The sequence below is a fragment of the Leopardus geoffroyi genome, chromosome C3 (genome assembly GCF_018350155.1).
Source record: "Leopardus geoffroyi isolate Oge1 chromosome C3, O.geoffroyi_Oge1_pat1.0, whole genome shotgun sequence".
Lineage (NCBI taxonomy): Eukaryota > Metazoa > Chordata > Mammalia > Carnivora > Felidae > Leopardus > Leopardus geoffroyi.
Genome location: NC_059338.1, coordinates 147,462,012 through 147,478,755, shown reverse-complemented (window position 1 = coordinate 147,478,755; position 16,744 = coordinate 147,462,012). Strand labels below are relative to the sequence as shown.

The 16,744-nt window shown below is 37.8% G+C and overlaps 1 protein-coding gene across 1 annotated transcript in view; it reads right to left on the bottom strand.

Annotated features, from left to right (window-relative positions):
* Nucleotides 1-246: 246 nt before the first annotated feature.
* Nucleotides 247-16,744, bottom strand: part of TCEA1 (transcription elongation factor A1) — a 43,794-nt gene continuing 27,296 nt past the window's right edge. The window contains exons 5-10 of the mRNA XM_045455314.1: nt 16,211-16,356; nt 14,708-14,764; nt 13,341-13,495; nt 10,834-10,980; nt 3,447-3,518; nt 247-1,827 (exon numbers count right to left, since the gene is read on the bottom strand). Of these exons, the coding sequence (XP_045311270.1) occupies nt 1,819-1,827; nt 3,447-3,518; nt 10,834-10,980; nt 13,341-13,495; nt 14,708-14,764; nt 16,211-16,356 (586 nt within the window). The 3' untranslated portion in view covers nt 247-1,818. The remainder of the gene's footprint in view (nt 1,828-3,446; nt 3,519-10,833; nt 10,981-13,340; nt 13,496-14,707; nt 14,765-16,210; nt 16,357-16,744) is intronic.

Here is a 16,744-nt window from a genome sequence, read left to right as displayed (position 1 = left end):
AGTGCACACGCGGCCTATGCTTGCGTGCTCTACTTGGAACCGCTCCCGCCTCCCTCCCCAGGAGTCCAGGAAAAGAGAAGAGAAAAGCATGCTCTGTACTACAGCTCAACACTAGTTTTCACTTAAAACTGGGCAGGCATCACTTAATTAAAACCATCCTTTAAAAACACTTTAGGAATCGGGAGAGAAATTTTGAGACCAGAGGTAGAGCAAGTGTCCGTGTCTAAATAAAATGACAAAATGTGATACATGTTTAATAACAAGAAACTTTATTGGATTACAAATTTAAAAATGGATCACTTAATTTAAAAGTGGTACTATTTTAGTTTTAGTCTTCCAAAAATGCACTTTATTTTTCAAGTGATAAAGGTTAATCTGAGAACTGACAAAGCAGAGATAGGACAGTACCAGTGGGTCAATGCTCACACATGGGGCCCTAACATGGACCTTTAATGTTGTCTTCTGTGTTACATCAAATTGATTTGCATTTAAAAAGTGGGAAAAGGGAGCAAAGGGGAGTGCAAAGCATATACTGAAGTCTTTCTACAGGAGTCTGATAGAATATCGATTTAGCATGATAAAAATGGGGGCTTTGTAAAAGTGGCCTCTCAGATGTGCTAGAGCAAGTGTACCCTAAGGAATCTATGTGAAAATCATTTTTGCTTATTCCTAACAAAACAAATGGAACGCACTTACAAAAAATTTAATTCTAAGATCTGTACTGTAAAACCAGTTGCATTACAGCCCATATATTCAGTTTGTTGAACAACCTCATTCATTGTGTGACAGAAAAAGAGTCGAGAAATTGGACTCAGGACAAAAGTGTTTTCTATCAACCTCCATATGGAAAGACCACAGCTTTAATGATTTATATATATAGTCCTTAAACTTAATCCTTGGTCAGTAAAGATTTCCAAATCAAAATCAAGTCATAAACTGTTTACAGTAACTATACTGCACTAAAACACTAACATTTTCTTCCCAGGTATGTCTTCCTATGAGGGGAAAATGGTCAGAAGATTTCATTCTTTGCCTTTGCTGGGATTTTTGAAAAACCTACTCAACTACAACAGTGTTCCGCAAAACCAAAATACACTACAAAGTCAAACAGGTAAATAAACAACAAAACCAAACTGATTTCAACAAAGTCAAGTCATGTTTCCAAAAGTAAAATCTATTAAGAACAAGTCATAAACATGTACAAGAAATTACAAGAAATGATTATCACGGTTAGTTACAAATGCAAAATAATATCTAATTATCCCAGACTTGTGAACATAATAATTAAGTTCAATCTCATAGGCTAGTTCAAATATTATGTACAATTTAGATAAGCTGGTCAAGTATTATCTGAATACACACACATCTGATAAACTTATATTACCTCTTCTTCTCCTTTGCTATTTGCAGGTATGTGCCAATATGGGGAAAAAAACGCAATTTCCATTTATGTATTAACTGAGAAGAATAACATTTCTACAGTGCATGTTTTGGACTGTAAAAAAGTTAAGGTACGTTTTCCTTTTAAAAGGAAAAAAAAAGGTAAAAATAAACTGCCAAAAGTTTAATATCAACTTACTACAAAAATGAAAAAAAAAATGTTTTGAAACAGATACCATATAATTATTATGTGGTCTCCCTAATGATCTGATACTACAGAAGGCATTTAAGGAAGGAATGCTATGTCAAAAACCAAGACTAACCCGAGGGATGTATGTTACGTTAAAAATCTGATTTGCAGGAAAACTAGATGGCCTAGTTTTAAAGCTAATTAGAAAATCCATTTAATGGTCCAGGCATTTTGCCATTTCTTCCAACTCAACAGAACTGCCAAAAAAAAAACAAAAAAAAAAGAGAAGTATTTCATGAGACCTTTAAATACAGACAATGGAGTGTATACCCCACCCCCATTTAACACAGTACACACCTTACACTGCTGAAGAAAGAGGTATTTTTGAAAAAGATGCTATATTTCTCAGACATGAATAGTCACCTATCCTATGTGTTTGACTTTTCCAACTTAGAATCAGTAGGAATATATAACTGAAGACATAGTATAAAATATTTTTTATTAAGTGCCCTTAATGTTTTATGTTCAAAAAATAATTCCAAAACAAAAATTCATTTCAAACTTCCACTTCTAGAGTAAGCCCCCCTATCTATGCATCTCCGCTCTACACGAAATTGAGCTCTCCTAGAATCCAGCAGGCACTATGTCACAGCTATGTTGCACGCAGCCTGTATTCAAAACACGCTGCAGTGTGCACAGTAACAGTAACCATCATCATCATCATCCATTATGCAAAGTAAATCAAAGAGCTATCTGGAAAAGCCAGACTTGCTCAGCAGGACTGAAAATAATGAATGTCCCTCTCTTCAACCAATGTAAAAAACTTCACCCCCTAAAATAATGTCTAGGGCCCAAATCCTATACCATATTTGTGGAGAATACTCCCACCTGTCTACTTTTAATTCACCTCTGATTTTCAGGAAATGCTTTAACTTACGTGAATAATTTAAGCATTAGAGCAAAAGGTCTAAAGCTAAGTATAGCTTTAAAAAAAAAAAAGCATCCAACAAGCTTTCTCAAAAACTAATAAATACAACCAGCATTTTTGGAATGCCAACAATTATCAGGCACTTTAAATATATTATCTGTACTCTTCACCACAGCCTATGATGTAGATATTACTTACACTTAACAGGACGTAAAATTACAATACACTAAAAAGATAAGCAACAAAGGAGTTCAAAACTTGTTTAGCTCCAAAGACTATACTCCTACCAGGTGAGCTCTCCAACCAAACAAACTGAACATCCTTATCTCTATTAACAATAAAAATGGTCTCCGAAGTGATGTGTAAATCTTCTCTCACGTTTAAATTACATTTCGGTGGCTCACAAAAATCACTCAAGAAGGGATCACTTAAACATAAGCTTGCCTATGTGGGGCTAATTCAGGAGTATCTAGGTGATAAGAAGGCTCAGTGAAAAGCCTACCAAAACCATGGCAGTGCTCATCTGTTAATTCTTAAAATAAACACTAAAACCATCGGGCAAATGGATTTCAACAAGGTAAAGTAATCTTCCCAGAATCACAAATCCATGAGCACAGGTAATACTCATGTACAGATTTTCTGGAAGTACAACGGTGGAAGCAACTGAATGAATATAGTATACACAGGACTATGACACAGTAATTGCACATTTAAGATTCAATCCTGTTATTCCTGCACCAAAACAATACGCAGGCAGGAAAATGAACATTCTTAATTTCTAAGAGTACAGTATAGTATATTCCTTTACAAATAGTTCGTCATTGACTTGCATAACACTAAACAGCATGAGCGTATGTATATATATCTAGATAGCTAGGTAGTCTAATAAAACGATGTGAAAAAATCTATTATAAATGGGTAAAATATGAATATAAGAAAGTGCCATACCTTCCATCGATTTCCACATTCATTGCAGACAACAAATGTTGTCATTGGTTCATCAGCACTACGAGTTTGTACCTACAGCAAAATCAAGCGAAAAATATTACTTTTTACAATACTGTAAGAAGTCCAATCTCAATAAGAACATTCTATATTAGGAGATACAATAACCACAATAGTACCACAACAAAATGTTTAAGAGCCTGAAACAAGTTCAGGTAAGCGAAATAAATGCCAAAAGGATACATATTTCAAAACTTCCATTTTTCTAAATCATTCCCTATTTGTCTTTTCATGTTTAATTTCTCCCAGATAAGTGGAAATCATCTAAGTCACACATTATATTTTTCATAAATCCTAATATAGAAAAATTTCATCATCACTTAAAAGATACATCAGTTTTCTCTTATAAATTAGCAGAGATGTAAAAATTATAAATGTTTCATTCTAAAAAATATAAACTGCCACCACCTTTCTAAAAGTGAGGCAGCAACAAGGTAAGAGCCTTAAATATCCACTCTCTATGACCTAAGAACTTGGTATCTGACCTAAGATAGTAACTAGAAACACAAATAAAGACCTGTGTACAGATCAACATCACTAATCATTAGGGAAATACAAATTAAAACCACAAGGATACATCACTTTATGTCACTTCAGCCATTTAGAATGGCTAATATCAAAAAGACTGGGGTGCCTGGGTGGCTCACTCAGTTGAGCATCTGACTTCGGCTCAGGTCATGATCTCATCAGTTGAGGAGTTCGAGCCCCACGTCTGGCTCTGTGCTGACAGCTCAGAGCCTGGAGCCTGCTTCGGATTCTGTGTCTCCCTCTCTCTCTGCCCCTCCCCTGCTCATGCTCTGTCTCTGTCTCAAAAATAAACAAACATTAAAAAAAAAAAAAAAAAAAAAGACTGGGGCGCCTGGGTGGCTCAGTCGGTTGAGCGTCCGACTTTGGCTCAGGCCATGATCTCACAGTCCGTGAGTTCGAGCCCTGCATCGGGCTCTGTGCTGACGGCTCAGAGCCTGGAGCCTGCTTCGGATTCTGTGTCTCCCTCTCCTTCTGACCCTCCCCCATTCATGCTCTGTCTCTGTCTCAAAAATAAATAAATATTTAAAAAAAAAAAAAAAGGATGTAGAGAAAAAGGGATCCCTGTTGGTAGAAATGTAAACTGGTACAACCATTACGGAAAACAGGATGGCAGTTCCTCAAAATATTAAAACTTCAACTACTGTAGGAGTGTCTGGCTGGCTCAGTTGGTAGAGCATGCAACTCTTGATCTCAGGGTTGTGAGATCAAGCACTACATTAGGGGTAGACTTGACTTTAAAAAAAAGAAAAAAGAAAAGAAAAACCCTACCACATGATCCAGCAATCCCATTCTATGTATATATCCAAAGGAAATGAAATATGTATCTCAAAGAGGTATCTACACACCCACGTTCACTACAGTACTATTTACAATAGCCAAGCTATGAAAACAACCTAAATGTCCTTCAATGGAAGAATGGATAAAGAAAGGTGGCATATATATACACAATGGAATATTATTCAGCCATTAAAAAGGAAATCCTGCCATTTGAGACAACACAGATGGACCTGGAAGGCATGCTAAATAAAATACACCAGACAGAGAAAGAGAAATACTGTATGGTATCACTTATATGTGGCATCTTAAAAAAGAAAAAATGATTTCATAGGAACGGAAAATAGAAGGTGGTTGCCAAGAGCTGGGAGAAGAGGGAAATGGAGCGATATAGGTCAAGGGGTATAAATTTCAGTTATAAAACGTAAGTTTCTGAGGATCTAATGTACAGCACGGTGACTATAGTTAGAGTAGATCTTAAGCATTCTCACTGGAAGGAAGGAAGGAAGGAAGGAAGGAAGGAAGGAAGGAAGGAAGAAAAGAAGAGGAGAGGAGAGGAGAGGAGAGGAAAGGAAGGAGGGAAAGACGGAGGGAGGGAAGGAGGGAGGAGGGAAGGAAGAGTGGACTAGGTAATGAATATGTTAATTATCTTGATCTTGGTCATAATTCCACAAAGTATATGTGTATAAGATCATCACATTGTACACTTTAAATACATAAAATTATATGCCAATTCCTCATAAAGTTGGGGGGTTGGAAATTTGCATACAGGAATGTTTGAAGAGTGTAATTTTACAACAGCACAAACACTAGAAACACGTTAAATATCCAACAGGGAAATAATAAGAGCATTCCTATCTGATGGAACATTATATAGCTATTAAGATGTTTACCCAGGTTTTGTTTTGTTTTTTTTTTTCAAATAATTAAAGGAAAAGGCTTACGTTTTATAGTAGCTAAGTGAAAAGAAGTACATTCCTCCCTTAAACAATGTGGGGGTTAAGACTGCCAACTCCTCATGCAGTTGAACATCCACATCTAACTCCCCCCAAAACGTAACCGCTAATAACCTACTAGTGACCAGAAGCCTTACTTACCAATAACAGAAACTATCAATTAACACATACTTTGTGTGTTGTACATACTCTATACTAAATTCTTTTTTTAATGTTTATTTACTTTGAGAGAGTGCGAGCACATGTGTGTTCACGTGCAGGGGAGGGAAAGAGAGAGCAGGAGAGAGAATCCCAAGCAGCCTCCACGCTGTCAGCCCAGAGCCCACATGGGGCTTTATCTTATGAACCATGAGATCATGACCTGGGCCGAGATCAAGAGTCAGACAAAACTGAGGCACCCAAGCACCCCCTATATACTAAATTCTTAAAGCAAACTACAGAAAAGAAAATGTGACTAATAAAATCATAAGGAAAATACGTTTTCAACACTGGATATAGATTTACTGAAAAAACTTTGTGTAGAAGGGAACTCACGCAGTTCAAACCTGTGTTGCTCGAGGGTCAACTGTATCTAAAATGATTGGCTGCAACTAGGTAAGAAAAAATTCACAAAATACTGCAGGTACCAAAATACTGACCACTGTTCTCTCTGAGCACAGATTAATGGGTGATTTTAAATTTCTTGTTCATATTTTCCTGTGTTTTCCAATTTTTCTATGAATAGGTACTTTACATTGCTTTAAAAGGCTAATATGACCATGTAATCCAGAAATCTCACTCCTAACACACTCAAAACAATGGGAAGCAGGGTGTCAAAGAGGTATTGTACAACAGAAGTCCATAGCAGCGTTATTCACAATATAGCCCAAAAGGTGGAAGCAGATGTCCACCAGCAGATGAGTGGATAAACAAAATGTGATATATACATTCCATAATTACTATCCAGCTTTTAAAAGGAAGGAAATTCTGATAGATGCTATAATATGGATGACCATTTATGAATACTATATGGTTTTAATTTGCATTTCCCTGATGATTAGTGATGTTGCTCTGCACACAGACCTTTATTTGTGTTTCTAATTACTATCTTAGAATAGATACCAGAAATAAGCCAGAGACAGAAAAGAACAAATACTGCATTATTCCATTCATCCTTCTGACTACCTAGAGTAGCCAAATTTGGAGACTGGTGGTTGCCACGAGTTAGGGAAATGTACAGTTACTCTTTAATGGGTATTGAGTTTCAGTTTTACAAAAGAAAAAGAATCCTGGAGATTGGCACAATATTATGAATGCACTACTATTCAACTGTGTACTTAAAAATGGTTAAGAGGCTCAATTTTAGGTTATATGTATTTTACCACCACTAAAAATTTTTAATTAAAAAGAGAACTCAGGGAAAAAAAATAATAAGCTAATATGATCTTTAAAAATTTTAGCAACATAACAGACTTCTGAAGTTCTCCACTTAAGAGAATTCCTGAAACCAAGGTTCCAAAGACAGAAGATTATCTCTTTCAAGTGAGCGTTTCTGAATGAAGCTGACAATACATTATTAAAGTTAGAAGTTATTCTTAGGTGGGGTGCCTGGGTGGCTCAGTCGGTTAAGCGTCCGACTTCGGCACAGGTCATGATCTCGCGGTTCATGAGTTTGAGCCCTGTGTCTGGCTCTGTGCTGCTTCAGATTCTGTGTCTCTGTCTTTTTCTGCCCCTCCCCCACTCAAGATCTGGCTCTCTCTCAAAAATGAATGAACATTAAAAAAAAAAAGTTAGGGGCGCCTGGGTGGCGCAGTCGGTTAAGTGTCCGACTTCAGCCAGGTCACGATCTCGCGGTCCGTGAGTTCGAGCCCCGCGTCGGGCTCTGGGCTGATGGCTCAGAGCCTGGAGCCTGTTTCCGATTCTGTGTCTCCCTCTCTCTCTGCCCCTCCCCCGTTCATGCTCTGTCTCTCTCTGTCCCAAAAATAAATAAACGTTGAAAAAAAAAAAAAAAAAAAAAAAAAAAGTTAGGGGCGCCTGGGAGGCTCAGTCGGTTAAGCGGCCAACTTCGGCTCAGGTCATGATCTTGCGGTCCGTGAGTTCGAGCCCCGCATCGGGCTCTGTGCTGACAGCTCAGAGCCTGGAGCCTGTTTCAGATTCTGTGTCTCCCTCTCTCTGACCCTCCCCCATTCATGCTGTCTCTCTCTGTCTCAAAAATAAAATAAACGTTAAAAAAAAATTTTTTTAAGAAGTTATTCTTAGGTTTAAGTATAGGGGAGATAAGGAAAATGGATGAAGGCAAGAACCTAAATACTGTATTCTGAATAACGTATATTTAAATTGAATGTGGGATGATGAAACCCAGTATGTTACCACTTCAAAGATGAGCAGCTCACAATACCTGTAAACTATCAACATGATTTTTAACTCAAAAGCCCAAAGGAAGATAAAGAAGAGGCATTCTCAAAAGAATAGCATTCTGTTTACTTAAGGCTTTAAGATAAAAAATGCCTTGAAAAATCCTTCTGAAGTATTCTCATGTATTTATATCTAAATACTTCCTAAACTGGGGCCCTAAAAGTAGAAGGAAGTTCTTGCTCTCTGGAAAAAATTTGGTCTCCTGGTAGATACATGTTAACCCAAGAGTCAAACTTAAGTCTTTTATATTTGTTACTCTGACAACTCGGGAAGTTTTAGATCTACTGACAGAATTTTTTGCTTCTATTTTAAATACCTTTCTATTTACACTTAATACTTCCTACTATGCAGCATTTTGAGGATAGAATTTTCATTGCTGAGATTTGTCTACATGATTAAAAGAAAACACAGCAATCCAAACTCAGATATTTCTGAAGCCATTTTCATTTGTTAATGTATTTTAGTGACTATCAGTAGTAATACTTTCACAGAATAAAATACTGAAATATCAGATATATAACTATGATTAAATGCAAGACTTCAAAAAGGTAGAGGACTTTAGATTGGTTAAGTAGAGCATATCTGAACACGGAGTGCTAAAAAACTAAGAGACAGAAGTTTATGTAGTGTGCTACCACATTTCTACGAAATGGGAAAACAGGGACACCTGAATGGCCCAGTCGGAAGAGCATATGACTCTCAATCTCAAGGTCATGAGCTAGAGCCCTGCGTTGGGTGTAGAGATTACAAAATAAACCAACGAACCAACCAAAACACACACACACACACACACACACAAATAAAATAAAATGGAAAACAAAAATATATTCATATTTGTATATGCACGCATAAAACGCACAGAAAGCCACACAACTGAAGAGTAATCCTGGTTTACCTCCAGGGAGGTGGGACCAAGTAGCTGCAGGCGTAAGTGGGAAGGGAACGTTCTACGCATAAGCTTTTGTACCTTTTGAATTTTTAACCTTGAGAACAGAATATCCTCTAAAAGTTAAAGAACAAACTGACTAAAGGATCTTTTCTGTAACTTACAGAGTTTAGTAATACTACTTTCTTAACAGCTTAATTTTCTGTCAATCAGAAAATTCAATTCCCTAAATCTATTACCCTGAAACATTAACTGTAAGTTATTCTCTAACGGGAAAACTTTGAATTTAGTAGACTACAGACACAGCACAAAAATACCTTCTTGACAAATGAAATTAATGATAGTTTGATAAACCATTTTCACACACATATACAACAAAAATAATCATTATGCGGCTCTTTTCACAGCTCTTTTGTTCAAGAACAAAAAGGGTTAGTCACATTCTATTTGAAGATAAAAGTCATCAATATGTGGCAGAAAAGGAATCGGTGTCTGGAAAGCAGTTAAGCTAAAAGTAGCCATGCTCCAAGTGAGGAAGAATAAAGAACTTTCCTTAAATTATATGATCCTGCCAAATAAAAAGAATTATAACCTGATTATATGCTAACCAATAATCAACTGCTCGACTCTTAGAAAAAGAATATGGGAGGGGCGCCTGGGTGGCGCAGTCGGTTAAGCTTCCGACTTCAGCCAGGTCACGATCTCGCAGTCCATGAGTTCGAGCCCCGCGTCAGGCTCTGGGCTGATGGCTCGGAGCCTGGAGCCTGTTTCCGATTCTGTGTCTCCCTCTCTCTCTGCCCCTCCCCCGTTCATGCTCTGTCTCTCTCTGTCCCGAAAATAAATAAACGTTGAAAAAAAAAAAAAAATTAAAAAAAAAAAAAAAAAAGAATATAGGCATTTTATTAAATCCTATAATGTGTTTTATTAATTTTCTTTAATTCATATAGCGTTCACAGTAACAATTTCCATGAAAGTATAAATATATCAGCTTATTTTCAATTAAGTGAAATCTGTTAGTATTCAGAAAGCATTTCTGGGGCGCTTGGGTGGCTTAGGTGGTTGAGCGTCTGACTCTTGATTTCAGCTCAGGTCATGATCTCACAGTCATGAGATCCAGCCCCCTGTCAGGCTCCACAGAGCATGCAGCCCGCTTGCGATTCTCTGTCTTTCCCTCTCTCTCTCTCTCTGCCTCTCCCTGCTGCTAGTGCACGTGCATGCTCTCTCTCAAAATAAACATTTTTTTTAAAAGAGCATTCTTACACTGAAAAGACCACATCTCCTCTTGAGAAATATCAAAGTACTGGTAATGATCTTTACTACTCGCTTTGAAACAAGAGTTGCAAGCATTCCATTTAGTTATTTTTAATTGAATTATAACTGACATACAATTTTGTGATTAGTTTCAGGTGTACAAGTGATTAGACATTTTTGTACATTATGAAATGATCTGAATAGGTCTAGTGACCCTCTGTCACTATACAAAGTTAGTACATTACTGACTGTATTCTTCATGCTGTATGTTACATCCTTGTGACTTATTTTATACCTAGAGGTTTGTACCTCTTCATCTGCTTCACCTATTTCATGCACCCCTCCACCCCTCTTCTCCAACAATCACCAGTTTGCTCTCTGTATCTGAGTGTTTCAAACATTTTTGGTTTATCCATTTCCTTTGTTTTTAGATTCTGCATATAAGTGACTCATAGTATTTGTCTTTCTGTCTTACCTGACTTAGCATAATACCTTCAAGCATTCTTAATATGAAAATAAGAATCTATAAACAATCACAAACCTGTGTGTAAGTACAATTCTTCTTTTTACATTTGCCACATGTAAATAAGTCAGTCTGGGTTCCACCCGTCTTGGCCATCTGATGCTCTCTGATGGCTTCTTTGGTCAAGTTTTTCCGCATCTCTTTGAGTTCATCACTAGCCATTTCCTGTCAAGGAGATGGCAATACCACTCAGTTATAGGCACCTTCTATATATATCCTGACTGCTTTTTATGTTCAATTAGCTTAATAATAATAGAACAAAAATCAACTTCTAAAGTTTTAAAAGTGAAAAATTAGTATTTTTCCTCATAGAACTTATAAATTTGCTTCCTTTTAAAATTTCTTCAAATACTTATAAGTTTGTATGTGAAAATGAGATTTACTGTTTAAAGGTTTATAAACAACGTAACAATCTGTAGCAATGAGCACCTCTAGTATCCAGATTATGGTCACTACCATCGCCCTCCCCAAAAAGGAACCAGGGACCTTTGGAGGAATCTTCGGTTCCCATTTTGAGTCAAGAAATGCACAGGATAGGGGCGCCTGGGTGGCGCAGTCGGTTAAGCGTCCGACTTCAGCCAGGTCACGATCTCGCAGTCCGTGAGTTCGAGCCCCGCGTCGGGCTCTGGGCTGATGGCTCGGAGCCTGGAGCCTGTTTCCGATTCTGTGTCTCCCTCTCTCTCTGCCCCTCCCCCGTTCATGCTCTCTCTCTCTGTCCCAAAAATAAATAAACGTTGAAAAAAATTTAAAAAAAGAAATGCACAGGATAAGCTAGGGTCATCTTTTTGTGCTAGAGAAGCATGGAAGCCTCCAAAGACTCTTGCAGTCGAGTCAAATGGACAGAGGGGCTAAGATGAAGGAGCTCCCATTAGCCAAGGATAGGACAGTTTCTTCAGCCATCAAAATAAATTACTGTACAGAATCAATCCCCACTGGGTAAATGAAAATGTCACAAATCCATGATGATACCGAAAAAGGAGAGCTCAAGGATGCAAAAAAGGAAACAAAAGCCCACAGTGGCCATTACTACGGCACCAAGTCCTCATTCTGATAAACTGCTAACCAAAGGGCAACAGTTCCACATTTACCTGCCTTTCCTATCCAACCCAAAAGAGTAACTAAGTGCCTGAGCTTATAAGGGAAAGTGCTTCTTTGTCAAAGAAATCTAGCTAAAGATGTGAAGGGAGTGACAGAACTTTAGAAGTCACTATTTTGCAACTCCTAATAAAAGAACCAATTCAGGCAAGGAGCATCAGTGAACGGGCACACGAGACGAAAGGTCAAAGGAGAACTTTACAACGGGAGCATCGGACTGTCTGCGTCCAAACCCACGGACCCATCTCAGCGTGCTAACAGTCCAAAGCAGTAAGACGCTGTGCATCTCCTGATGTGGTGCAACATGGAGCAAAAATCACCAGGTGCCAAGTCTTTGTGGGGAAAACAGCGGAATTTGTGTGTAATCAAGCCTAGAGAGCTAGTTTCCAGTTTACAGAAAACTTAAATAACATCATGAGGGAGAAAAAGAAAATTCCTACCGTGGGATACAGAAGAAATAAACTGGTTTCTTCAACAGGTCAGTGTCATGAAGGAAAAAAGGGGGCAGGGGTAAGAGAAGAGACTGCTATGGATTTAAATGCATATATACAAAATCTTTAGAAACCAAACTAAAGGCAATATGTTGATGTGGATCCTGACAGAAAGTAATGTACGATCAGGAAAATATGAATATAAATTAGGAATTATTGTTAGCTTTGTTGGATGTAGTGATGACAATGTAGAAAGTTATATTTTTAAAGGTTCTCTCTCCCAGGTTTATAAACTAAAAAGATACAATGTCTCAAGGGAAAAGAAGCAAAAAGAAAAAAGGGATAGGTGAAAAGAGTGACAAACTCTTGAAAATATCTGAAGCGTGGGTGACGGATATATAGACGATCATTACACTCTGGTCTCTAATTTAAAGTTTCAAGTTATTTTAATGAGGTTTTTTAAAAAATAAATTTAAAAAATATAACAATTTTTATTAGCTATAGAGACAAATTCATTCTCTTGGATGCATAATAAAATAATGAGACTGCAGAGTATGAACAGCTATGTCTATAAATAGCAAGCTCTGAATTTTTTTTCCATCATTCCCTAAAATTTAGGAATAGTCGATACGATGTGACCAGTTTTATGGGGTTTAACCATGAAAATAACTCAGAAGTTACAAAGTCTGCTTGCAACTAGATACTCAAATCTTCAATTTCATGTGAATCCAAAGTAAGTAAAAACACTTTTGCTTTTTGACAATGATTTAAGGCAATCAACCAAAGATCATGGGACAGTTGCGTAAGCAACGAAGTACTGATACCAACTGATTCAATCACCTTACATATTTGTCTAGTACATTACACACATAAATATCAGAATAGCTAATAAGGATTTATTATAAATGTAGTATTTATATAGTACTTCACCATTCAGACAGACTTTTACTTGGCATCATGTAGTCACAGCATGGAAACATTATTTTCACATATACTCACCTCTGCTGTCATCCTAGCAAATAAGTCAGGAGGAATATTTCCACACAGTACGTTTTTCCTTAAATTTGGATTCTTAGCATCTTTAAGATTTGATATCCTACTTCGTACTCTATTTTTGTATTTCATGTCTGTATTCCTTATTTCTTGATATATAGGTACTAGGCCGTTAAGGAAAAAAGGTTAAATTATAAAAGTAAGGTATTTTTTTCCCTAGTTCACCAAAATAAGAATACCTGGGATTTCTAAGCAGTTCTCCACAAGTTTCCAATATTAGATGAAGCTAACAAGGCACTGCTTCTACCTCGTTGCTTGATCCGGAACTGGCAACTAATAGTGATCCTACTTTTATATCAAGAACAATACTTTCTTCATAATGTTTAATGCCAGCAGCACACAAATTAAAAATGTTTCAAAAAGTAACTTAAGTACTCAGTCTCAGAAAACTTGTAAAAAGAAGCCTGAATTTATATAAACTTTTGCTTGCCCAAATCTGAATTCTACAAAGGATCCTAAAAGTCTTGATGACACAGCTCCTTTGGGACCCACTGGGAAGAAACCCATTCACGGTGGCCCCAAAGGATCGCTTCTTGCCCCAGCTCAGCAAGAAGCTAGCTTAGCAGGTTCTTTTCCTCTCAACAGAAAGCAAGCCCCAAGCGCAGCATGCCATCTAACAAGGCCATGGATAGTTCCAGGGTCACACTGTCACCTAGACATGCAAGTCCCCTCTTCCAAAGCCCTTTCAATGGTGCTCAGCACAAACACACTTCCCTCCTGATGATGAAGTCAGGGGACCTCATATGCTTTGCTGAGTTCCCTCAAACATGAAACCCTACTTCACACGTGGTGTGTATGTTTTGCGCACCCTTTTGCACGACTTCAACTGGGGTGTTATATTCTCAATTTGCAAGGCAGAGAAGTAAAAATACTATCAACACATATGTTTTCCTTTTGATTAACAAGAAAACAACAATAAAATGACATGCCCTATTGTTTCCCAGCGAAACAATACAATCAAGATAGAAACTGAAAAATGAAACTCTAAATTCTATACAGGAAGAAAAAAAATTAATCTATACCAGATTATTTAAAACAATCATGAATAGGGGCGCCTGGGTGGCGCAGTCGGTTGAGCGTCCGACTTCAGCCAGGTCTCGATCTCGCGGTCTGTGAGTTCGAGCCCCGCGTCGGGCTCTGGGCTGATGGCTCGGAGCCTGGAGCCTGTTTCCGATTCTGTGTCTCCCTCTCTCTCTGCCCCTCCCCCGTTCATGCTCTGTCTCTCTCTGTCCCAAAAATAAATAAACGTCGAAAAAAAAAAAATTTAAAAAAAAACAAAAAAAAACAATCATGAATATACACAGAAAGGATATCTTCCTCAATTTGAGATCCTAATTCTTCCTCATCGGCTCCAATAGCGACGTAGTCATCTAAACACAGGCACAAAGAATTGTCAAGAATAAGTGATTATGACATATTAAAAGAAAATTTCAATAGAGAGTAAATTAAACTGCATTCCTATTTCTTCAACCCCATTGCCTTAATAAAGAGTCCTTTTTGTTTAGTTTCATTAGAATCTGGTCTCTTTACTACCCACTAGACTCTTCTGGATTCACCTAATGTCCACAGTGCTCCTGCAATGATGACTCCTTATCCCTCAGGAGTGGGGAAGTAATTGATCTAGCAGGCAATTCCTCATTTCACAACTCCATAAATTCTGGTTGCTCCAGCAGAGAGTAGAGAAAGTTATAGAAAGAACTGTCTTGTCTCCTGTGACTCAGGCTTCAATGCAAAGAAACCATTCATTTCATCTGCCAATCACATATATGGACACACTCAGAAGACTCCTATGCAAATATTCAAACAGATAGAAGGAAATAAAAAGAAACTAGGAAGAAAAAAGAAAAAATATATAAAGAAACAGGGAATCAAAATAGAAAAGGCAGAGTAAGGAGAAAAACAGGTCATACTAACTATGGATCAAGTATAATAGAAAAGAAAACGAATGAACTTGTATAAGATGATAAATATTTCTCTATGTAAAACTTAAAAGTTAAAATTTTACATAAGAATGGATAACTTCAACTTAAATTAAGGCTCGCATATATATAAATCAAGATCTCTTTTTCACTTAAAAAAAGGTAGAAAATGGAATTACAAATATAAAACTTAAATACCATATTTCATACTAACATTTAACAACAGGACCCAAATACAGTATCATTAACGCTCAATCTGGGGAGCAGAGTAATTATAGTTGTCCCTCAAACACCACAGCAGTTAGGGACGCCAACACCCCATGCAGTAGAAAATCCTCATATAACCTCTGACTCCCCAAAAACTTAGTAATAGCCTACTGTTGACCAAAAGCCTTACCAATAACATAAACAACACATACTTTACATGTTATATGTATTATATACTGTATTCTTATAATAAAGTAAGCTAAAGAAAAGAAAATACCATTAAGAAAATCACGAGAGAAAAATACATTTATAGGACTGTACTGTTTGTGTTGAAAACAAATCTGCATTATAAGTGAACCTGCGCAGTTCAAACCCAGCGTTCAAAGGCCAACTACACTTTGCAGGTTACAAGTGGAGGGGAAAGATTTGCGAAAACCCTTTAAGTTACTGTAAACAAAGGAAACATCCATAGACGAGAAGGAATCTCTTCCCTGGAACTACACAGTAAGCCCCACGATGCCCGTACCTCTCTGCCGGCAGTAAGCCCTATTTGCCACAACGTCCTCCTGCACTGAGCAGCGCAAGTGGCTAGCACGGGGCTGCTGCTGGGGAGGCAGACACACAGGGGTGGCCGCGGCAGAGGTGGCGCAAACGAAGGACTCGGCGATGGACAGGGCACACTAAACTTACCTCCCGTTCGGAGAGCGGCTGCAAGCATCTCCCTACACTTCAACCGCACAGAATCAGAAGTGCTCGGTGCCCGAGGGAAAGACGAAACATAAGTATCTCGGGCATTTGCCTCCTCCTTTCTGCTGCTTATGTTGCCACTGGAACTACTAAAATACACACACACGCATACACGCCAAAAAGAGGTCAGGAAGAAGTCTCTTAAAATAACAGCATTACTATTCAAAAACAAAATTTCTTGACCTAAACAAATGACACAGTATTCAGTGACATGAAAACAAAAATGGTGTTGCATACACGTTTCTAAAAAGTTAAAATCTTATTAAATCTGAGACTCATTTCATGTTTTTTTAACCAACTAAACATTTGATCTTTTTAAACATTAAACAATATTTTTAGGGGCGCCTGGGTGGCTCAGTCGGTTGGGCGTCCGACTTCGGCTCAGGTCACGATCTCGCGGTATGGGAGTTCGAGCCCCGCGTCGGGCTCTGTGCTGACTGCTCAGAGCCTGGAGCCTGTTTCAGATTCTGTGTCTCC